This window comes from Cebus imitator, unplaced genomic scaffold (assembly GCF_001604975.1).
Source record: "Cebus imitator isolate Cc_AM_T3 unplaced genomic scaffold, Cebus_imitator-1.0 Scaffold607, whole genome shotgun sequence".
NCBI lineage: Eukaryota > Metazoa > Chordata > Mammalia > Primates > Cebidae > Cebus > Cebus imitator.
Genome location: NW_016107922.1, coordinates 311,907 through 335,099, shown reverse-complemented (window position 1 = coordinate 335,099; position 23,193 = coordinate 311,907). Strand labels below are relative to the sequence as shown.

Below are 23,193 nucleotides of genomic sequence, written 5' to 3'. Positions count from 1 at the left end.
AACGAGAGGGGCCTACCCTCAGACTCAAACGCTGTTTCCCAAGCGTGCTGAGGACACCCCCACAGTCAGGACACCGCTAGGGGCCGAGGGCTCCTCATCCCCACAGCAGCCCTTTGCTCTCAATCTGCATGACCCTGTGGAACTTTTGCTTTTGAATTCGTTGTTTTTTTGAGATGGAGTCTCGGTCTGTTACCCAGGCTGGAATGCAGTGGCACCATCTTGGCTCACTGCACGCTCCGCCTCCTGGGTTCAAGTGATTCTTGCGCCTCAGCCTCCCGAGTAGCTGGGATTACAGGCACCCGCCACCACACCTGGCTAATTTTTGTATTTTTAGTAGAGACAGGTTTCACCATGTTGGTCAGTCTGGTCTCGATCTCCTGACCTCAGGCTGCCTGCCTTGGCCTCCCAAAGTGCTGGGATTACAGGCGAGAGCCACCAAGCCTGGCCAGGTTAGCGTTTTACTGTTAGATTATTTTTACTGTTATGATGACAACATCTCCCCAAGGTGCCTTTTTGGCAGATGGAAATCCTGGCACACATCAATGTATCTGGCCAAGCCAAAGAGGTTTCTTTGAAGCTATACACCCGATTCTCCACTAACGTACAACTCACCAGTGTATCATGCAGCTCTCCTGAAAACATATTTTTCATGTGTTATACCATCTCAGATAAACCTCGACTTGATCCGTATCAATCCACCAGGCCATCCTTCCTGATGGCTGCTTCTTGGTGTTGGGAGGCTGTCGACATGTCTGAGGCACTGGGATTCAGCTAGGTCTCCTCTTAAATCACATGAGTACTGTGCTCTAGCTAACTGTCTACCTTCCTTAGCCGCCCACCTGCATGAAGCTGAGGGTAAGATCTCAGGAAGGGTCATGGTTACACACTGGGGTTTGAACTGTTTTAACTCTTTAGTTCAAACACGTGCCTTGTGAACCGGGAGGTTCCACACAGTTAAATAACAGGGACTCTGTCAAGTCGGGCTGATCTCGTAAATCTTAAGGGGCAGGTGAAGAGGGGAAGGATGGCTTCTCCGCCACTTCTGCCTGTGGTTTCCCAATCCTGCTTCTGGCTCCACTTCGCAGCCCTGAAGGGTGTTTTTAGGCAACTTTATTAGAGCATCTCTCTCCTTCAGGTTCAGGTCTGAATGGACCCAAAACCAGAGGCTCTGCTGGGGAGCGAGATTACTCTCATCATCTCTGTGTTCCTGGAGCCATCAGTGCATCAGGGTCGGCCATCAATAAAATATTTTGAATAAGTGATCCGGATAAAGAATTCCAGTCCTGCGTCTGAGCTTCACTCCGCTATAATGCTGAGCATATTCCAGCCTTGGCTTCCTCATCTTAACACACAGTCTTTACGACCACCATGCCTCTCAGGTAGCTGGTGCTGTGCGGGACCCCAAGAACGAATGGGAACTGCCACCCCATGGAAGAGGCAAGTCCACCAAGATAGGAACAGTTCTCAGAGCACTCGAGACAGCTTCTGATGAAGATGCCAACGGCACAGAGGACATCAAAGTTCCGAGAAGACACCACCTCGAATGGCCTGATGTCCTGACACAGTCACTTCACTTCACGGCGGACAGGAGTTTGGTTCTGGGGAGGGAGCAGCTCGATCACCAGAAAGAGACCCGGTGTTGAAACATGGAGGGGGAAGGGCAGAGGAGGACGAGGCTCAGCACGAGCAAGTCCAGGCTGGCGTGCTTTCCCCAAGACTCCAGGCTCTATTCCAACCCTTCTGTCCTCCAGAGCAGAGCGCACCTGGCATTCCCAGTCCCGAATGTGTCCAAAAGTCAGCTCTGATGTGGTCCTCCTGAGAGCAGCCACACAGCCTGAGGCAGGCTTGGTCTCCAGTGCAGCATCCACAGAGACAAACAGACATTCCAGCAAAAGGCTGTCTTCAACAGTTTCAGATGCCTTTCTTTAAAAGACACAAAATCACATATACGCGTTCCCTTGGCTAGCTGCGAAGTATTTTTAGAAAGGAACTACAGTGTCTGCAGCAGTGCCCGTGACTACCCTGTGACAAGTCTATCAGAGTCACACTTCTGTTTTCACCTATTGGAGGGTCACTGAGGCTGGCCTGGAAGAGCATCATCAGTGTCTAGGGATGGGGAAGACAGACAACAAGAACAAAGGCTGATGGTACAGGAGCGCACGCCCAGGCTTGGGGCACCCTTCCTGCAGGGTCACCTGCAGCTGGGCAAGCGGCAGCCCCAGACAGGCCACGGGACCACGCATACGCCCTTACTCTGCCTGAGAGAAAGCTACCTGGCTCCTACTCACATTTTTGACTTTCAGGTTAGGAGGCAAAAATTTAGCTTAATGTAGGCCGGGTGTGGGTGGCTCACACCTGTAATCCCAGCATTTTGGGAGGCCGAGGTGGGAGGATCACCTGAGGTCAGGAGTTCAAGACCAGCCTGGCCAACATGGTGAAACACCATCTCTACTAAAAATACAAAAATTAACCAGGCATGGTGGTATGTGACTGTAATCCCAGCTACTCAGGAGGCTAAGGCAGGAGAATCACCTGAACTTGGGAGACGGAGGTTGCACTGAGCCAAGACTATGCCATTGCACTCCAGTCCAGGTGACAGAAGGAGACTCTGTCTCTCAGAAAAAAAAAAAGGAAAATTTAGCTTAATGTAAATCCTATGTAGGGTTGTTTATGCTTTTGTTACTATAGTAAAGAGCCCCTAGGGTATCATGGAATCTGCAGGTGACTGCACATCCCATCCATGCAGGCTGACGGAAAAAGCAATGCCACATTTAGCTAAGCATCCACAGAGATTTTTTTTTTTTTTGAGACAGAGTCTCACTCTGTCACCAGGTGCCAGGCCGGAGTGCAATGGTGCAACCTCAGCTCACTGCAACCTCCGCCTCCCGGGTTCAAGCAATTCTCCTGCCTCAGCCGCCGGAGTAGCTGGGACTACAGGCCCGCGCCACGACGCCCAACTAATTTTTTTGTATTTGTAGTAGAGACGGGGTTTCACTATGTTGGCCAGGATGGTCTCGATCTCTTGACCTCATGATCCGCCCACCTCGGCCTCCCAAAGTGCTGGGATTACAGTCGTGAGCCACCGCGCCCGGCCAGCCACGGGGATTTAATAACGCTTCAAAACGGCTGGCACGCAATGCAGGCCAACTCCCCCAGCCCACTCCACTACAGCCCGGAGACAGCCAACCCGCCTCTTCTGCCTCCTCCAACTTCTGCTGGCTGATGACACATCTCAATGGGCCACCTTATCCTAATACTACAGCAGGCACAGGCCAGAGAGGGACACCCAAAAGCAGCCAGTGGAAACGATTCTAATTCCCCCTCACCCCAATTCTTCCAGCATTTCCTGGAATCCCTGTCTATGACAATCATATTTGATATTCCTGTAATGCTTTTAAATAAACAAGTTTCATATATGTTATGTGCTCTTCACAACAACTTTAGCAGACGGAGGAGCAGGTAGCATTTTTCTCCATTTAAAAATTTTATACATGGGGAAACTGAGGCTCACAGAGGTTATGGCAACACGCATAAGAGGTGGCAGAACTGAAACTCAAATTAATGTTTTCAATTTCAAGATCTGTGCTGGTTCCACTGAGACCCAGCTCCACTCTCTGAGGCTGGGGCCGCCACCAAAGGGTGCGCACATCCAAAGGATACAGAAAACACAGGATCTCTGCCTTATTCTGCAGGTCTGCCTTCTAAAGCAGACTGCACCCACCCATCCTACAGCACGCAGTTTCGGTACCGGGTCCCGACATGTGGGGAAGCACAGCCACCGGAAGTATGCTCACAGTTGTGTGGGGGCTGATGGGTCTGGAGGCCTGGGCTGGGAGCTGGCGACACTGCTCTGGTCACTTTTCTGATCCTCACCCCCGTGTCCTGATGGCCTCCTCTACCCCACTCCCACCCCGCCCACAATATAACCAAGGCCGCCAGCATGTCAATGTCATATCCTTTCTTCCTCTAACTTCGGTCTAGATCCGTGGCTCTGAAATGGGTGGTTTTCTCCTGGGTCACTTGGCAATGTCTGGAGACATTTTCTGTTGACACAGCTTGGGGAGGGGGTGCTACGGATGTCTGACGACGGGGAGAGGCCAAGGATATACCCAACACACAGGCCAGTCCTCACAACAAAGCAGGATCCAGCCCAAAAAGTCCAGAGTGCTGGGCTGGAGAGGCCCTGGCTTAGAAGTTAAACCAAGTTAGCTCTAATCTCTTACCAAACAAGCTGACCAACCAATTCTCCACACGCTCTGACTGTGGCTTGATTTGAGCAGGTGCGTTCAGAGCGGTGCGCTCACAACCCTTCGCCCTGGCTGCCGAGGTGCAATGCCTGACCAGCGGGAGTGCAGTACCTGGAGGACCAACCGAGGACTGCCTACCGAGCAGGTAGCTCTGGGGTTGGCATTCACAGACGGGAAATCCACGGGAGAGGCTCACGCTGTGATAAACTTGGTCCCTGTCACTCGCTGAGCACCTGCACCACAAGTAACTGCACGAGCCGCCTGAACTTTCCTTGTCTCATGGCACGACTCTACTGAGGGAAGGCGACTGCTCCTCCCGGCAATGCCCCTGGAGAGCACTGCACATCCCCTGCCCCTCCGCCCATGTGTGTCGTGTGCATGAGGCCGCAGCAGGAATTCAAGGAGACCAGATGAATCTGATGGGCAGCTCACCATTCACTCACTTTCTCCTGGCTGGAGAAGAAGCCTCTGACAGACAGAACGTTCTACTTGGACACAACAGCAGGATTTCACAGTAAACCCAGGAAGAAAACTGACTTGACAACATGACATGGAAAAACACATCTACCTTGGCTCTGTGTTCTCAACTCTTCTTTTTCCCTATTTTCCAGAAACACCCAATCTGAGAGGTCTGAGGGCCCCTGGCACAGCATGCCTTGCCAAGGCCAGGTCAGGCCGGCCGCACGTGCTCAGGAGGCTTCCTGAGAGCCTCTCTGTGCCGAGCCACATTGCAGCCAGCAGGCACAACCAGCAGACTTCCCACCTGGAGTGACGTGCACACTTAGCCCAAAGACCTAAGAGTCATTTGCTTTACGTGTGAATTCAGTAGAGTGGCCCAAACCTGAGGAGATGAGAATGTCCCTATTTTTCTCCTGTCGCAGGGATTCGACTCAAACCATCAGCACAAAAAGAGATATAAAATCATTCCTTCCTTCTCCTATCTCAAACCCCACACAGGCCCATGCAGGCAACGTCTTATGAAGGCTGTGAATGGCAGCTGCAAGGCCGTGAGACAATGGAAATGTCAGCTCAACCATCACTCAGGCCTTCGAGACTTCTAAAATGAGGTAGCAGAGGAAAAGCCAGCAGATCTACAAGCTAGAAGCAGTGACACTGCAACCCGAAGAACAAACATCCCCAAAACACGTTCCGCAATCCTCCGTATCACACTGGCAGGGCGGATGGAGGGAGGAAGCAAACTTCAGGCTTGATTTGAGAGAACGAAATGAGGGAAGCTATGGAGAAAATGAAGAGAAAGTCCATTTCACACTATTTACAGTCTGATGGCTGTCATTCTCCTCCTCAATTTCTTTTGATGACTTCCCACCTTGCAAGTGATGAAATCCTTTGCCTTTACTTAATCTGCTGTCTTTCCAAAGGCACATTCCCAACTCTGGGGTGGTTGTCAAATAAATTGGGAGACCTGTATTTCCCAGGAAATGAAATGGAAACCCACTGGCTTCTCCAGGGCCTCTACGCATAGCACTCTTGCCCTGGCCAGGCTGCTGAGCCCAGACTGCAGGGAGTTGTGAAGGGCAGCTCTCATGTCCTCTGCACAGCCTCTACCCAACTCTGAGTTTACTGTTACTGGTTACGTGGCCTTGGCCAAGCCTGCCTAACTCCTGTGTCCCTGCCTCCCCACGTGCAGCACGGGGCCTCCATTATGGCTGCTGTGAGGCCCCAAGGTCAGTTACAGGAAGCGTACGCTCAGCGCCTGCGCACAGCACGTGACGCGTGTCAGCGACTGCTGCCGCCGCCATGTGTCTCCCTGCATTGCCTTCTGTGAGTGAGCACGGCGAGGGCCCCCAAGGCAAACTAACTAACATCAGTCACACGTGGGAAAAACAGGAGTGAGTGCACTGCAAGTTTTACTTTTTCTTTGAGATGGAGTCTCTCTGTTGCCAGGCTGGAGTGCAGTGGCATGATCTCGGCTCACTGCAGCCTCCACCTCCCAGATTCAAGTGATTCTCCTGCCTCAGGCTCCTGAGTAGCTGGGATTACAGGCACCCGCCACCAAGCCCAGCTGATTTTTGTATTTTTAGTAGAGACAGGGTTTTACCATGTTGGCCAGGATGGTTTCGATCTCCTGATCTGCCCACCTCGGCCTCCCAAAGTGCTGGAATTACAGGCGTGAGCCACTGCGCCTGGCCCTACTGTCTATTTTTATTTGGGGAAAATATTTCGGCAGAGAAGAGGGCTTTCCTGGCTGCAAACACAGACAAGCCCCTGGCATGGTCTTTTCAGCAGCAAGAAGGATGGCTGCCGGCTCTCGGCCACATAGCAAGCCAGAGCTGACTGGCTCTTACCTCCTACGGCCCTTCATGCTCCTCACTCAGCCCCCAGCGCCTCCGGCTTCTCTAAGATCCTACAGCCCCCTTCCCTGCACCCTCCACCACAGCGTTCCTGTGCCTCTACTAGTGCCGATGCCCCAAGAAAGCTGAGCTGGCCAAAAGGAAGGCAGCGGCTGGTTCAGGGTAATTCACAGTAGATGAAACTCTAGAAGAAAACATTTACTTTTTTTCCCCTGCATCACGTGGCGACATTTTCACTAAGAAAACATTTACTTTTAGAAGAACCTACTGACCTAGTCTCTCGGTAGGAAAATGGTAAGAAAGGCATTTTATAGCTGGTCTCACTCTAACCCGGCCTTTTTAAGATTCTTGGTTCTGGGGAATGGGACAACAATAAATAAATATGCTGCTGTAATCCTGTTAATCGATACCAACTCTTCCTTGGTTAGCAGGTTGCACTTTGCCCACGAAAACTACTCTGGCAGGAATCCCTACCCACTGTGTCGTGGCCCGCTATGGGTCACAGACCCCTGGCCGGTCGGGAGCCGGAGGTGAGTGGCTGGCTGGCAAGCACTGCTGCCTGAGATCTGCCCCCTGCCAATCAGTGGAGATTCTCCCGGAGGGGCACCCACTGCGAAGTGAATATGTGAGGGGTGTACGCGGCATGCTCCTTATGAGAACCTGACTAGTGCCTGATGATGTGAGGCAGACGAACCTTCATCCTGAAACCATCGCCCACCCAGCTCTGTGAAAAACTCTTCCACGAAACCAGCCCTGCTGCCCAAAAGGTGGGGGAGCGTGTCCCTGCGGCTCGGCTTCTTAGAGACAAGCTCTTCTCCCTCAGGTGTGGGCAGAGTTGGCCCAGTCACGCTTTTTAGTTTTCAGGTTTGAGCTCTGAGCAGCTACCAAACGCCAAGAGTACTCCCCTCTCTGGAGCTCTCTTACACATTGTTCCCAGCTTCATTAGCCTTGGAAGAACAGGAGAACAGCATGAAAACATACTTATTTAGGCCTCTGCCAGGAAAACAGCTTTGGTTTTGCCAGGTTTTTGTTGAGGAAAACCAAGACCCAGGAAAACCCTGAGTCCTGGTGCCCCTGGGACCTTGCCTGGTGTTGCTCTTCAGGAATTAATTCTACATTAACTAAGGAGTGCCTGCCACCAGAAAACTCAGGGCCCATCCCCTTCTGTTGGTTCACCTTTCCTGGGGAATTGGCACTGGCTGAGGCGGGGTAACGCTGAGATGCAGGTGAAGGGACAACTCAACCTTGCAGAAGGCTCCAGAATCGCAGCGAGGCAGGAGGCACTGGGCCGACACGCTTTGGGTTCTTCTGGGGAAAGGGACTACTCAGTGTAAAACAATTACTGAAGACCAAGAGTTCTAAGCAAGGACCTAAAAGAAATCAGGCTGCACTGACATGAAATAACAGAGATCACGTAGCAATAACTCTAATGTGTTACAGAATGCAGAACAGGGAAATCAGTCACTTAACAGTCACACCCGGGCACTCTCACGTGATAAATGTGAGCTGGGTAAGTACAGAAAGAAACAGAGGTAAAGAAAACAAGGGAGGCCAAGAGAAGGTCTGTAAGGATTTTTCTAGGAGCTGTCCCAGCATGGCCCCAAGTGTCTGCAGCAAGGCAGAGCTGGGGCCCTAGACTCCCTGACTGTGGAAGAGTGCTCCAGAACTCCCCTTTCATGCCAACAAGGGCCTTCTGAAGGGCATGTGCCTTCTTCCCATTTTGGGCACATTCTGCCTGTGCACAGCACCCTTCTCATTGCTGCGAGGAAAAGCACCTCAGTGACAAGGTTGGGCTTAGCTAGCCTGAGTTAGGGTGAGGATGCTGGCAGTCATTCAACCTCTTGCCCAACGTTCTTCTTGGAGACCCATTAAAGTGCCCTGAAAATATTCAGAAAGTGTTCATAATCTGCTTTCGCAAAGCGACGTGGAAGTTGACCCACAGGAAGTAAAAGGGAGCTAGTGTCACGTGCCTGGCAGAACCCGGAAGTAATTGATGGAGAGTCCCATTCGCCTGGAGGCTGCGTCCCCTCGAGGGTGATGAAAGGTGTTTCTGCGCACAAGGCTGCCACCCCCTCCCGCCAAGGTAAGCAGTGAGGAGACAAGGAGCAATTGTAAAGAAAGAGGTGCTGGCAGCCAACAGGGTGTGGAGAATTCCGGGTGTTGGTGAGAGATGCCCAGCAGTGCCATGACCTGTCCTGGGCAGAAGCGCCAATGGGCCTCACTGCCCCTTGTTTCATGATGACTAATCTACCTGCTGGCACTTGCGAGGTGCTTGGCTGGGTGAGCTGCAAGATAACGGCTGGTTTTTGAGTCTCAAGGAGGTTTCAGGGCTTCGTGAAAGGGGCTGGAATTCAGAAGGGCTCTTCCTGAAATCTCCGCCTGGCTGCTGCCTTTCAGAGCCCCATATGGGCATTTTTCTACCTGTATCTCTCGGGGTGCACTTGTGGGACCTAGGTCCTATATGGCATCATCCTACCCTATTTTTCAGCATGAAAATAGAGAGTGGCCCATTTTCACAGCCTGCTCTCTTTCTATGTCGGTGCCATGGCATCCCTCTTAGGCAGTGAGTTGATCAGGGAAACTGACAGGGAATTTATGAGAAAAGAGAACAGATTTCAAGAAGTTTCAGAAGGAAACTGAGATTCAAAGGGAATTTTCCAGGGTGTTCCCAATGGGCAGCAGAAAGTCATGCTGGGTGCCCCCACCTTCCTGCTGGAGGCTTCGGTGCATCGCTCTAAGTGGCAGTGCTCCCTTCCCCTTTACTGTTGGGGGATGGGAAGGCAACGGCAGCCAGGGGCTAAGATTTGAAAATTATGCACATGTACATATCCATCCTTATTACTGACTCTTCACCAATTTATTGTCATTCATTGCGCCCCCCACATTCCAATTCCTTCTCTCCCTTCTGCAGGCACCAGGATACTGACTGACTTTTTTCAGAGAAAGCGGGGCAAGAGGCTACAGACCTGGGGGGCTGAAGGGAGGGAAGGACATGAACAGGCCAGGAGACACCACCCAGACCCTCAGAACAGCAAGGCTCTGAGGAAAATGATGGTGTCATGGCAGATCTGTGAGCTACGGGGTGGGTGAGGCCTTCCCTGACGTGGACTATGGTTGTCGAGAATGCCAAGGAGACACCAGGTTCCTGCTGCTCTGATCTACGGGGAAGCCAAGACCTCTTCCCCCTCCAAGAGAGCTGCTTTGGGGGTATGGAGGCCAGCGAGGACTCTTTCATGTGAGAACAGCCAAGTGCCTAGGGCCCGGCGGGTGCAGACTTAGGGGTGAGCGGTTTGCCCACCACAACACAGTGTCCTTTCTTGGGCCAATTCAGCCTGAAGCTAGGCCTGTGCCCACTACAGCTGGCAAAATGTGGGAGCAGTGCCATGGCTGCTAAGGTGAGCAGCGGCATGTGTGAGAAGGGGACAGTCTGTTTTTAATACAGGCTAGTCCCCCCAGGCTGGAGAACGGCCAAACAGAATCAGATATCCCGGCTCAGTGTCCAGGTCACACCAAAGACAGCATGAGAGAAAAATCAGCTCAAGGAGGAAAGAGCAAGAACTTTGAACCTCAACAGGAGCAAGGCTGCTGCGCCTGCGGGCATGCCTGGTGGAGGAGACACACCCTGGCCCCGGCTCCCTGCCAGTCAGAGGCAGGAAGAAGGTGCTTGGCTCCACGTCCCTATGGTTCACCAGGCTGTGTGTGGCATTTCTACCCCTCCGTCCACACATCCCGCGGGCCCTCCTGCTGGCCTACCACACCTGAGGCCCATGGGCACAGGTGGCATCTTTCTTGCTTTTCTTCACTCGCAGCTGCCGCAAAGCAAAACTTCTTGCACCACTCCAGCCCCTACACAGGAGTCCTCTGCTAAGGACCTGCGTCAGGTATAAAAACCTATTTCCCCACTTTGCACCTCTGCTGACAGGAGTGGGGGTCCTGGGCCTCAAGCCCACTCCCGAGACCTGCCTGACTTTCCCCCTGTCCCACCCTCTGGTCAAGAGAAAGGGAAGGAAAAGAACAACTCAGAAACCCGAAGATTGTTTGGAATTTATTCTCTTAAATAAGAATGTAACATTTGATTAAAAAAAAAATTAAAAGCATGACACCTTGGTTTCACAGTAAACAGAAAAAACAGAGTTACACAATTAAATAAAAACTCACAAAGAAACACACCAAGAACTCACAACAACACAGGTTAAAAACAAGGGCAAAAATAAAGGCTGAGGGCAAGTGGGCAGCAGACAGGCAGCGAGTTCCTTGGCACAGCTAATCCTCTCCTGCTGGGCTCTTGTACCACCGCTGGGAAGCCGGCTGGCTGCCCGCCCCTCCCACCTGCACCCCAACTAAATGGCTCAGGGGAAAAGTAAACCCCTTATGCCCTGCTCAGGACTTCAAGGCTATGGTGGAACCCCTTTTGGGACAGCCTAAGAATGTTCCAGTGTCCTGCAGGAAAGAGCTGAAGATGCACTAACCACCAGAAGACAGGAGTGAGCTCAAACAGCCACCTCAGGGGAGCCAGTGTGCAAGCCAGACACAAGACAGGTGATGTGGGTGCCCGGCTCTCTGTGGTGCCCTGCCAGCAGCAGCCCCCTGCTTTCCATGTTTGCTTTTAAGGTCATTTCTTGGGGGTGTGTGCTGCTCATTTTCTGAGATACCCACCCGCTCATTTCCCTATAGGCGTGCTGCTCTTGGGCTGCTGTGCACCCTCAAAGCCCTGACCAGGGGCATAGCTCCCCAGTATGAGGCTCCTGTGGTTCTCAGAACCAGGAACAAGAAGCTTTAGAAACAGCTTCACAATTATTATTACTATAATTTAGGGTGCAATATATAAATATCTACCCGTATATGTGCAATTAGGTCTATATACATATAAATGTGTACCTATATATAAACATTCTCACACCACCGTCCACTGTGGCTCTTGGGGTAAGGTGTGAGGTAAGCTGGACTGCAGAATTCTCTTGCTCTACTAAAAGGTTTTCCACAAATGCCTGGAAGGGAAGAGGACTTTGGAAGCGGCAGGACTTCCTAACTCCCCGTCAGGTGGGAACCCCAGGGTTGAAGGAAATGATACTGCCTGGCTACCTTCCAGCTCGTGTGGCAAAGGCCTGCACTTCCTAATGGCCCATTCAGGATCCGAACTATGGAACCTCATGGTTACCAGACACGGAGTGTCTGGGGACAGGGGGCAGGCAACTGCCACTTGTGACTTCAGATCGTCGCTTTCGTAAGAGGACAGGAAGCTAGCGTGTTTCTCCCCTCCCGTCTCTGCGGCCGGCCCTGCCAATGAACCAGGTGATGACAGTCCTGGGAAAAGCTCTTCTGTTCCCTTCCGGCTGTGCCTTCGGCCTCCCTGCTTCATTTTTGGTCATCTACCGTATCGGATAAAAAGAGGGTCCCTCTGGACAAAAACGAATTCAAGATGCCTGCAGCTGAACTTCTCATGTCCAAGGGGAAAGTCTTCCCATGTGGGGTTTTCCTTCCTCTGCCTATTGCTGTTCAAGCTTTGTCTAGTCATGGTGGGTAGCACGAGGTCAGGGTGAGAAAATCTGTGCCAGGACCACTAATATGTAGTTTTAAGTAAAAGCTTGGAAACAGAGCATTTGTAGATTTAAGAATAAGGAGGAACATTTCTAGATTAAAAGCACATTACAAACAAAAATACTGTAAACAATGCCCCCAAACACTAAATTAGGCAGCAGGCACAGATTTGGTTACCAGAGAAAGGTGACACTTTACAGCAGACCTAGAGTGGGTCCTTTGAACTGTGGGTTGTAATTAGGTACGGGTGTGGTTTTCTGTTTTTGTTTTGGCAACAGCAAGAATTCTGGCACAAGGAGGAAAAGAACATAAGGGAGAAGAGGAGGCGCAGAGGGAAAGCACTGCCGGGTGAAACACTGCCCAGTCACAGCTCCACCAGCCCTGCCTCCTGGGGAAGCAGGTCTCGGGGGAAGGCCGAGTCACACACAGGAGTCAAGCACCTTCATCATCGCCTCTTCTGGTCGAGTGACAGCGGAGGCGGCTACCATGGGCCTGGGCTAATGACTGCTCTCTACAACATTCATTCTGGGACCCTGAAACACCCGAGCTTTTCTGAAGCTTTTCAAAAGGAAATCTAGTTAAGTCATCAAAGCTTCACTTTCATACTGAAAGAAGGAAATCTCTATCAAAGTAGGTATCTATTTCATGCCAACCATAAAACACCACCCATCATCCTGTTCCCTTTCTACCAAGGCTGGCAGCAGAGCGAGCTCACAGGGAGGCAAGGTGCCTGAAGCATGCTCTAGATGTTGAGCTGCCGCAGGCTAAGCCCCTCGGCCCTGAGCTTGCTGGCCTCTGCCACCCAAGCTGGGGGACAGTGCCCGTCATTCACCGAAAGGGTCCACACTCCGATTCCTTTGGGACAACACATTTTGAACTCCTATGCTATACGAAGCAAGTCACCGCCTGCTCAGAATCAAGAACCACCGGGACAGAGACGTCCTCAGGGCTGACTCTTTCTTGGTGGTTTTGCTCTTTCACCGCACTGCCGACTCTCCTTTCTTATTCTGTCTCCTCACTATGTAGAACATTCTTCTTTTTCTCTATGGAACCCTTAATTCTTTAGAACTCCTAAAAACCTGAAACCCATTATACTTTCAATTAGATGGCAAGAATGGCAACCTGAACCAGATAGGAAAGTCGGCAAACTTGGCTTCATTGAGGAATAACCTAAACTTCGTTATGTTTAATTCTTTTTAAAGAATGTTCTGTACTTCAAACCCAAATGCAGTTTAATTTCCTTGAGATGTTCTACTTGGCAGCTGGGTTCCTCAGAAAATCCATCTCTGCTGGAATAGGGCCCAGACTGATAAAGTGGCGCTCTCCCCAACCCAACATGCGTTCTGTAGCATAAGGCCAGACCCCTGGGGTTATTTTTCTCTGCCAGTGATTCTGTCCACGCTCCGAGTGTCAGCTGCAAAGGGCTCTTGGTACTTCATGAGAAAGACGGATTATAAAGATCTTCAAGTTTGTAGAAGGTTTAAGTCATTAATGGTTGAAACATGGCTATAAAATGTTGGTCCCACCTGCAGGGCACTTAAAAACCTTGCTCAGATTATAATAAGGGCACGTGCAGTAGCAGGAGCTGAGTTCAACTCGCTTGCCTGGGGCTTGCTGGGTCTCAGCCTCCAGCTCCTTGCTCCCAGGGTGCACTGCCCAGCCTCTGGGCATTTTCCCTCTCCCAGGATGAGGACCACAAGGCCTGCATGAACCAGCTCTCAAGGAAGGGAAAGGATGCAACTCTGGGAGCCTCTCACTGAAGGCCAAATGGATAATTCTCTTGTCCCACCATGGAAATTCTATTACCAAGTCCTTCTCCATGGTTTCTGGCATTGGCTAACCATCTTCAGTTTTTCTGAGTTTTGAACACAGCTGCTTGAGATACATGTGTTTTGAACAAGAGTTAAGTGTGACAGGCAGAAACACAGCCCTGCTGACCTCCTTTCACCACAGTGACCCTGCGCCGTGAGCCAACTGGAGCTGCATTTGAGGCATTCAGAACACCCGGCAATTTGTGGAGCTGTGGATGCATCTCACAGGTAAGTTTTACATGGAGCTAAGAGAGGCCATTTTAGGGAAAAAACCTACATAATTCTTCCCAACAGGCCTTGTACCCACAAACCCTGCAAGTCCTGCCATGCTATGAGCAGAATAAATGTGTTTTTAGAGGTAGAGATGGTGGTGTTCACTTCCCAACACCAGGAGTGGTCGTGAAAGTGGGATGGATTAGCGCTGGGGCCTCATGAGAAGCCCAGTGGCCAAGGGGTCAGGGCAGGGCATGCCCCATCATGGTGTAGAGCAGATGGGAGAGCGGCGACAGGGAACAGGACGCAGAATCTTAAACACAGGGAAATACAAAGCCAGACCCCAGGGCTTAATCGACACAGCTCCATGCTGCCAGAGGAGCCTGAAGACAGGTGCATGAAGGCCCTGGCCTCACAAGGGGTGGTGACGGGAGCAGCCTGTCTCAGTGCCTGCGAGCTCCTGTCTACCTACATGGGCTCTGGGCTGCCCTGATGTGAGATGGTGCGGGACGGGGCTAGGGATGGCGCCTCACAGCTCTGCCGCCCACCAGACGGTCCCCTCACTGGGCCACAGCCTGCCAGTGGAACTCCCCTCCGATTTGCACCAGCACCTCCGACAGGCCATAGAGAAAGGGGACCCCGAACGCAAGCAGCTGGCACATGAAAAAGGAGTCCAGAGGGTTTTGGGCCACTTGATGCCCGATTGAAGAAATGTTGCTTTGGAGGTGCTGGCTCATGCCCTTGGCCTTGTCACAGAGGCCGAGGGAGTGACGCGCCACCCAGCCAAACAAGGAAGTGAGGCTACCTGGGGTTCTCTCAGTTGAGCCGGCCACTGCGTTGGCCCGTCCAGTTGCGTCTGTGGTGAGGCCATCCTGCAGGGATCCTTTGGCCTCCTATGAAAGTCCATGAGAAAAAGAAGAGTGACTCTGACTGAAGCACCCAAATCCCCAGAAGCGACAATCTGACAGGCTGGTTTTACATTTAATTTTTTCTTAAGAGGTAGGGTCTTGCTGTCACCCAGGCTGGAGTGCAGTGGCGCCATCACAGCTCACTGCAGCCCCGACCTCCTAGGCTCAAGTGAGCCTCCCACCTCAGCCTCTTGAGTCACTGGGAGTCAAGGTCTAGATCCACCTAGTTGCATCTCTTCCTGCAAGTCCCTCTGCAGGCAACAGAAGCCCCTCACGGGGGACTGACAGGCAGGCGTGCTGGCAAGGTGGCAGCCATGCTGAAGAGACTAATGGGTTCACGCTGGCAAAGCTAGGTGGAGAAGCCACCCTCATTTAAAAGAGCATAAGAAAGGAAAAAGTTCTCAGACAAGTAACTCATAGCATGAGTTAACTGAAGGCCCCGCAGGCAGGGCACCCTGTGGGTGTGGGGAGTGAGGGCGGCACTACCGAGGAGCAGAGGGATCCTGACAGTTTCCTCTCCCACCCCGCCTTTCTGGAGGAGGGCTCTAATCATGTGGAACATGAGTAGCCATCACCCCAGTGGCACAGTGTCCTTCTCTCAGAAATGTGCATGTGTTGTTGACAAAGGCGAATGTCTATGCAGCTGAGACGGAGGGCTGCATCACCTCCTGGGCCCGACTCAGGTGGCAAGTGGGGCCTTACCTTAGTGAGGCAACCTCAGATCACCCATGAAAAGATGGTTCCCTCCCCACCCAAGACTGCAACAGCATCTCGAGCCCTCCTTGTGCCCAAGAGAGGCAAGGCCGCAGGGCGTTTGCAGGATGGCCGCTGTGGGCCCACAGCCACATTGCCACAACACCCACTGCTTCTCCCCCACTTACAGGATAGTCACCATTACCTGTCCGGACAGGGGAGCCACCGCTGGTCTCTTCCTCTGTGCGTAGCCAGAGAGCCGATAGCAGTAGTGTGGCTTACAGTAGAATTTACCTGTGAACAGCAAGAGGCAGGGACACAAGCGATGAGCCAGGTCCTGATCCCAAACATGCCTCCCTGGTCTCAGCCATTCCGTTTCATCTCCTTCAGCCTCAAGAGGCTGTCAACCCACCCAGCCTTCCCTGGGCCCAGCTTTCTTGTCCAGAGAAGCCCGTGCCTCCCGGTAAACTCTGATTCAGCCCTCCTCTCCCCTGGCCTGAAGGGGGCTTTTCCTTTGGGAATGTGAAGGCCATTGAGCCATCACCCAATCAGTGCCCAGAGCAAAGATGTGAGGCCTGTGTGGCAGGGCCAGCAAACAAAGTGGCAGTGTGTGAGGAACAAAGACGTGGTCACATGAAACGCTGCGAGCAGCATTGCTGGGGAAACCACGAATGAATACAAGTGTGGGGTGGAGGCGTGGAGGCTGCGGGGTGGGGCATTGCTGGGCACTGGCTCCGACAGGCCTACCTCTGCTGCTCCCCCTCCCGCACCCTACCCCTCACCGCTCCTCCACCAGCCGGCGCGGGGCCAACGGCAGGCTGTGACCCCTCAGAGGGTCAGGAAGAGCAGGAAAGGACATTACACATCAAAAAATTCTGCAGTGGACTATGAGTAGGATGGAACAGAGCAGAACAGAACAGAAGCCAGAATGTGCTGTGGCATGATGAGAATAAAACAGTATTTCTTGGGACTTTCAGCTGTGTCTGGGTCTTAATGCAACGTGTATTCCCCGCTGGGGGTGTAGTCAGAACAATCTGAACAACACTGAGCTTGGCTTTTCCCATGACTCTGGTACTGGAATTAACTTCACAGTCATTTTTTCTGACTCTTCTTACTCTCACTTAAAAGAGGTAAGACTTTTGAATCTCAAGTGATAGACCCTACTATAGAAACTGTTGAAACAGAAGTCATCTCATTTCATTTTCCTCATTTGTAGAGTGCGCTCCTTAGACAAATGAGCTTTCCTGATCTCAAACCTACAATAAGAGGACCTAAAAGTCAAAGCGAATGAAGGTAAGGTGGCATTCTTCCCTTTCCCTGATGATCTGATGATATCCTTCTTCTTTACCTTCAGAGAAACTGCCTTTAGTTTTACCTGCACTCCCCATTCAATGCTGAGAAACTCTATTAAAAGGACATAGCTTTTATATGATTTTCATAATGCCTAGTATATGTTCTTACATAGAATGTGCCACTGGCTGCTGCCGCTTGGCCAGGGTGCAGAGATGCTACAGTGGGAACACGACGGCCAGTCTCATGCTTGCTTCTCTGGCAGGGGAGTGCAGCCATGGGATGCTGCTTGTCACTTCACAGCTGCTTTTCCCCATGTGAATAAGCCACTCAGCTTTTGTAAACTTTGGCCCCCAATAGTTGGCGTGAGAGAAAACGTGTGAGTGCTTGGATCACACGCTACTTGCTTTGGTCTGTTTTTTATCTCATTCTTTAAGAAACACCCCGCCCTCCTCCATGTGACTCTGACAGAGGCTGGCAACCAAGTGGCCTGAGCTTCCACTACCAGTAACGCATGACCCAGGCCACTGGGCACCCACTCCCTCCACCCCGCCCAGAACAGGGTGCTCTGAGGACTGGCATGGGGCTAAAGGCAGGCTCGCTGGATGGTGAAGGGGAGGGAAGGGGCAGCCCTTCCCTGCAGACAGCTATCTGGATGGAGGCTGTAAAGCGAAGCTTCAGCTGTAATCTGCGTAGTGATCCTATTACTTGTCACCAAGAGCTTTGTTTATGACAGTATCTGAAAACTAAAATGTTATCATGGCTTTTATTTTTTTTCTTCTACTTTTTTCGACATGAATTTGCTTGTTTCTGCAAGATCTTAAACTATTACTCAATTGAACTCAACTGAATCCTCCTTGAACCCTGCTCTGGTATCCTAAACCAATAAAGAAAAGAGGTTTACATTTCAAAAACAAGTTTTCCAAGCCTAACAAAAAAGTTCCAGTGAACTGTTTTCTCTAGGAAGGCAGTACAGATGATGCGAGGAGTATGAGTGCTAACTGAGTGTGACCTCAGCTCCTGAGATCAGCTAACTATGTGCTGTCTCAACTGCTGAGCAGCTGTGTGAACCTGCCAGTCTTTTGGAAGATGGCTACTCCCATGGAGGTGAACACAGCACCCGCCTCGTAGGTAGAGCTACTCAATGACATGCACAAGTCATGTGTACACATCTCCCTATATCCCTTCCCAAACTCAACATGATGGAACTTTGTGCTTCAAAATTTTTTTTTTAAAAGTGAATCTCAATGTTAACGTTTACCAAGTGCCAGACACTATATTAACTGCTTTCCACCTATCAACTCATTTAGTCCCCAGATGAGCATGTGAGGCAGGTGCCATCAGTACCCCCCTCTTTCGCAGTGAGGCACAGAAGGCCGAGGGACCTGCCCGGTGCGTCCCACAGTCGGTGAGCCGCAGAGGCGGAGGCAGCCCAGGACGCTGGCACCAGAGCCTGCACTACCATGACACTGCCACGCTCGCCTCAGTGGCAAACCCAGCTACCCTATGTTAATGGTTAAAAATTAGCTATGACTTGCGGGTAATTCAGTCAAGTGACTGATTCTCAATGGTCCCAATTAAGGAATCCTGATAATTGAATATAAGTGTGACTGGAAAAGGGAAATGGAGAAAACAGATGGCCACAGGGGGACTGAAGGTCAAACAGACCCTTGTTAGTTCATTTGTTCGCCCCAGGCCTGAGTGCCACAGTATGACAGCTGCTGATCTGAGCACTGACAGCCCCCCAGGCAAGCAGACAGGTTCTCCAGAGACGCATGGGTAAGATGAGACAGCGAGAGGCCTGCATGCAGAACCACATGGGCACAGCAGTGCCTGGGCAGCTGCCCTCTATTCAAAGGGCCAGAACCCTCTCTGAGGAGCGCTGCATGGAGACGGTGGCCACAGGCAGCTCACCCTGTGGAGACCTGGGGGTACACTCCAGGAGAGGACACAACAGAGCCACGTCCTAAGGGAGCAGTGGCTTCATCACGCGTATGGGATGGAATGACGCTGGAGAGAAGAGCACAGCACACTGGGGGCAGCTGACAGCAGAGGCTGGGGTGGATGCACAATGCCCTCTCTGCCTGGGACAAGGCTGCGTGCTCTCTGCACAGCAGTGGCTAGGACACTGGTGAGATCCAAGTCACACCTTTTAAAATCCCTCTGGTTGCCCTGTGGAGACAGGCTGGGGTGTAACAGAGGCAGCGAGGCCAGCAGTCCAGGCGGAAGGTGTGGCTGGCTTGGGGGCTGCTGCAGGGATGGAGACCACCTCAGGCTCATCACTGACGAGGACCATCCTGCACACACCACCTGTGCAGGTAGCGTGTGTCTCTTCTCAAGATGACAGGGAAGGGCTGACACTGTCTAATTTAGGGTCCTTGTCTTAGGAACTGGCAGCGATCACAAATGAGCTAGTGCTCTGCAAAAAAGGAAAGAGCAGCTCTGTGTTTGAGCAGACGGCAACCTCTAGAAAGAGCTGAACACAGAACATACAGCACCCCAAGTAAAACAAAGAGACATCTTCAAATAAGATTCTCAATTTTCTATTATGGAGTCAGCAGCAGGCCTGGGGTCACTACCCCAAATCTCTGACCTGGAATGAATCTCGGGTGTCATTTGGTGCAAGCTGGCTATGACTAGTTGTGTCAGTTTGGACAAACAACATCTAAGTTCTCTGAACCCGGCTTCCTGACTTCTAATTACAGTAATAAAGAGCTACCTCTTTTTTTTTAAAGGTGGAGTAAAAAAATAGAATAAAATAAAGAGCTACCTAATCGGGATGTGGTGAGGACAAAGGGCGTGATGTGTTGGCCCAGCACAGGCCTGGGTTACTTTCTCATGTACAACTCCCGCGGCTTATTCTTTGTTTTCTGAGGCTCTTCAGTTAGATTTCTGAGTCACTTGGCAACCTGAATAAAGAACAGGACCCTAAAGTTCCTTCCTGCCTCTAGTCCACCTGTCCTCTGACAGATGAGGGAGAGGTCTGTGGAGGGACTAAGCTGATGAAAATTTTCTCTGGGTTAAAATTTGGGGAGCTGGTTTAGCACGGCCGTTTCTCTGCTCCAGTATTAAAAATATGGCATTCAACCAGCCTGGCCTCATCCTGCCCGGCCTCATGGTCACTGCCATCCGAGCTCCTACTTGCACCTCTGCCCTTTACTCAGCCACCATACCCTTCTCTCTGCAAGTGTAGCCAAGGGTCGGGGAGGTCATTCCAAGCTGCTCTTGAACTTCATGGATTTCCTCCTCCCCTGTGCTTCTACGAAGCGACAGCCTAGGCTGTGTGGCCGGGTCTTTCACTGCACACACTTGTGCTGCCTGCTACTCTTTATGGTCTCATCCCCACAGGAAAGGGAGCTCTTGGAGGCACCCATCATCCTTCTGCATCCTCCACAGAATGCAGCAAAGATGCACACCCATCCAGGGGCAAAAGTACCCCTAGATCAATCAGCTGCACCTTGTGGCATCTTCTTTCGGGGAAGACCCCACGGTGAGAGGCTAACTAGAATACCCTGAGCACCAGGGGCGGCTGAGCGAGGCTCGGTGGGCTCCCTCTGCCAGGCCCCATCCTTGAGATCAAAGGTGTTAACCAGAGAGCAGGTGTGTGGGAAAAGCAGAACAGAAGACTTGACAGCGAACAATCTGCCTGCCTTATCTAAACAATGTCCTAATTCTTCTGTTCTTCCCCACTCAGGAGTGCGTTTTACCCAGGCACCATAGTAGGAGGCCCAGGCACCATGACAGCCTTTCTCAGCTCACCTCTCTGGGCTCCTTGTGACAGAGGTGCCTGTTCGTTCACTCTCAGGACGGCCAAAGTGACTAGGTCCTAATAGCATGGCATCCCTCTCCTATACGACGTCACTTTATAATCTCATAGACAAGCAATCTTCTATCAATGTCAGGGACTTTATGTTACCTTATAAAGATTACTGCCTCTCAGCCGGGTGCAGTGGCTCACGCCTGTAATCCTAGCACTTCAGGAGGCTGAGGAGTTTGAGACCAGGCTGGCCAACATGGTGAAACCCCATCTCTACTAAAAATACAAAAATTAGCTGGGCATTGGGGTGGGCCCCTATAATCCCAGCTACTCAGGAGGGTGAGGCAGGAGAATCGCTCGAACCCGGGAGGTGGAGGTTACAGTGAGCCAAGATCGTGCCAGTGCACTCCAGTCTGGGTGACAAGAGAGAAACTCCGTCTCTCAAAAAAAAAAAAAAAAAAAAAAAAAGGTTACTGCCTCTCCTATTACTCTAGGCCCCTCATTACTCTGGAATCTATAAGACTACCTCCCATGAAGCCCCTCCAGCATCCTACAGGAATAGGAATAAGATGGGAGTCATCAATCCAGGGTCGTCAGATGGCGGCCAGCCTGCCTCTGCCCATCGTGATGGCTCTATCATCGTGTGCGTAATTCTCTATTGTTTATCTCACCAAGGTCTTTTCACTGTAAAAACCAGCACATGTTGCAAAAGACCAGGCCTTGACCACCACAGTAAATTAGACTCAGGCCCGGCGCAACGGTTCTCAATTCACCAGACAGAGATTAGACAGAGCCAGGAAGGTGTTAACACGGGGCACCTTGCAGTCACCTCCAAGAGCAAATGTCTGAGAACCCAGGGGCCTAGGACCCAGCTCCAACTTGCTGTCATCATCCACCTAAGGTGAAATGCGACTTCTACGGACTTGCAAGTCCCCTCTGTAAAGATAAACACCTTATCTCTATTGTGTTCCTTTTATCTCAAGTTCCCACCCTGAGCTCAGAAAGCAAGTAAGCGTCGGTGAGGTTGGGGTGCTGACTGAGGCAAATGTGCGCCGTTCTCATCAGCCTGGTGATGCTGGGAAATACTTATAAGCGTCTTAGAGGAAGAGCGATGGAGGAAGAGGGGCGAGAAGGTTGGGAGAGGCATGGTGGAAAAGACACACATGGAAGAAGGCAGGAAGGGGCCCGAAGGCCCCCAGCTCAAAGGGAAACAATGTCCAAGCACAGTTTCTCAGTGGGGCCGGGGGCACGAGGCGTCTCACCGTCCTCGATGTCGTAGGCGTAGGCTGAGAGGCGCAGGGTGGTGGCGCAGTACTCGCACTTGAAGCAGCTCCGATGGAAGAACTTGCCCTCGGCACTCAGCCTCTCCATCACGTAGACCCGCTTCTGGCAGAAGTAGCACGTGTCGCTGCCTCCCAGGTTCTGCGGGAACTCCTTCTTCATGGAGCCCTGCAGGATGCGGTGGGTGGGAGGAAGAGGAGCACCTCAGGGAGTGCCGCGCAGGCCCCCCTAGAGGCGCACAGCCCTGGTGAGAGCGAAGCCGGCACTAAGTGGTCTGCTTTGAGACACACTACTAACTGGCTACGGTCAACTGTGCTCTCGTCTCTGCCGCAGAGCGATGGCACCGCCACACTCAATGCCTCCGCGCTGGCAGACCACACTTGGCGCCACCGCTAGAGCCCAAGCCAGCCTGCCACTGACGAGGGAGCCAGCACCAACAGAGCTTCACACCAGACCTGAGGAATGCTATGACACAGCCTGGCAGGGCTGGGAAATATCTCTGAGAAAGAGTCTTAGAGAAAGAGCAATGGAGAGAGAGGGTTTAGAAGAGTTGGGAGGGGCATGATGGAAAAGACACACATGGAAGAAGGCAGGAGGGGCCTGAGGGTCCCCAGCTCAAAGGGAAACGCTGGCAGAGTTCTGTTTCGAGGATAACTGTATCGGTATCTATTCAGTGTTCGCGTGGTTCTACATGAATATATGAGGGTCCCCCAGACTCTAGAGTGACCACTTTTTCACACAACTATTGCAGTCTTAGAAAGTTGGTTATCAAAATCCAGACAATCTCAAAAGCAATCACCGCATGGCATATACGGGCTGCACAAGTTATAAGCGACTCAAACACACAGGTGTTTCTCACGGCTGTGCTGGGTCCAGCCAGACAGTGCCTGGAGGCGTCTCTTACCAGGTCCTTCTTGTCTAGAAGGGCTTTGGGCTGCTCTTTCCTTTGAAGCTGATTGGCTATCTGCTCAGCCAATGAGCTCACTCCGCCCGTGTACATCTTTATATACTTCTATTGGTTGAAGATTACAAAATGACATAAATGAAGGGACATGAGAAGGAAAAAAAATACATAAATTAAGAAGACACAGGAAAAAGAAAAATCTTTGAGAAGTGCAATTTGAATACAAGGTGAAGCAGCAA

General features: G+C 51.6%; 1 protein-coding gene and 1 long non-coding RNA gene across 22 annotated transcripts in view; one reads left to right on the top strand and one right to left on the bottom strand.

Annotated features, from left to right (window-relative positions):
• The window catches only part of MICAL3 (microtubule associated monooxygenase, calponin and LIM domain containing 3), a 242,752-nt gene that overhangs the window by 66,056 nt on the left and 153,503 nt on the right, over positions 1-23,193 (bottom strand). For 17 of the 21 annotated variants that reach the window (XM_037734341.1, XM_037734339.1, XM_037734346.1 and 14 more), the window contains 4 exons: positions 22,955-23,062; positions 22,032-22,218; positions 15,928-16,016; positions 14,927-15,014 (listed from right to left, as the gene is read on the bottom strand). In XM_037734341.1, the coding sequence (XP_037590269.1) occupies positions 14,927-15,014; positions 15,928-16,016; positions 22,032-22,218; positions 22,955-23,062 (472 nt within the window). Of the gene's footprint in view, positions 1-13,996; positions 15,015-15,927; positions 16,017-22,031; positions 22,219-22,954; positions 23,063-23,193 lie in introns of those variants that run through there. The other 4 variants (XM_037734355.1, XM_037734356.1, XM_037734357.1 and 1 more) reach the window with 2 other exon arrangements.
• On the top strand, positions 16,443-17,000 carry LOC108294855. Its single transcript, XR_001821199.2, has 2 exons — positions 16,443-16,852; positions 16,939-17,000. It is a non-coding gene; the product is annotated as an uncharacterized LOC108294855 (long non-coding RNA).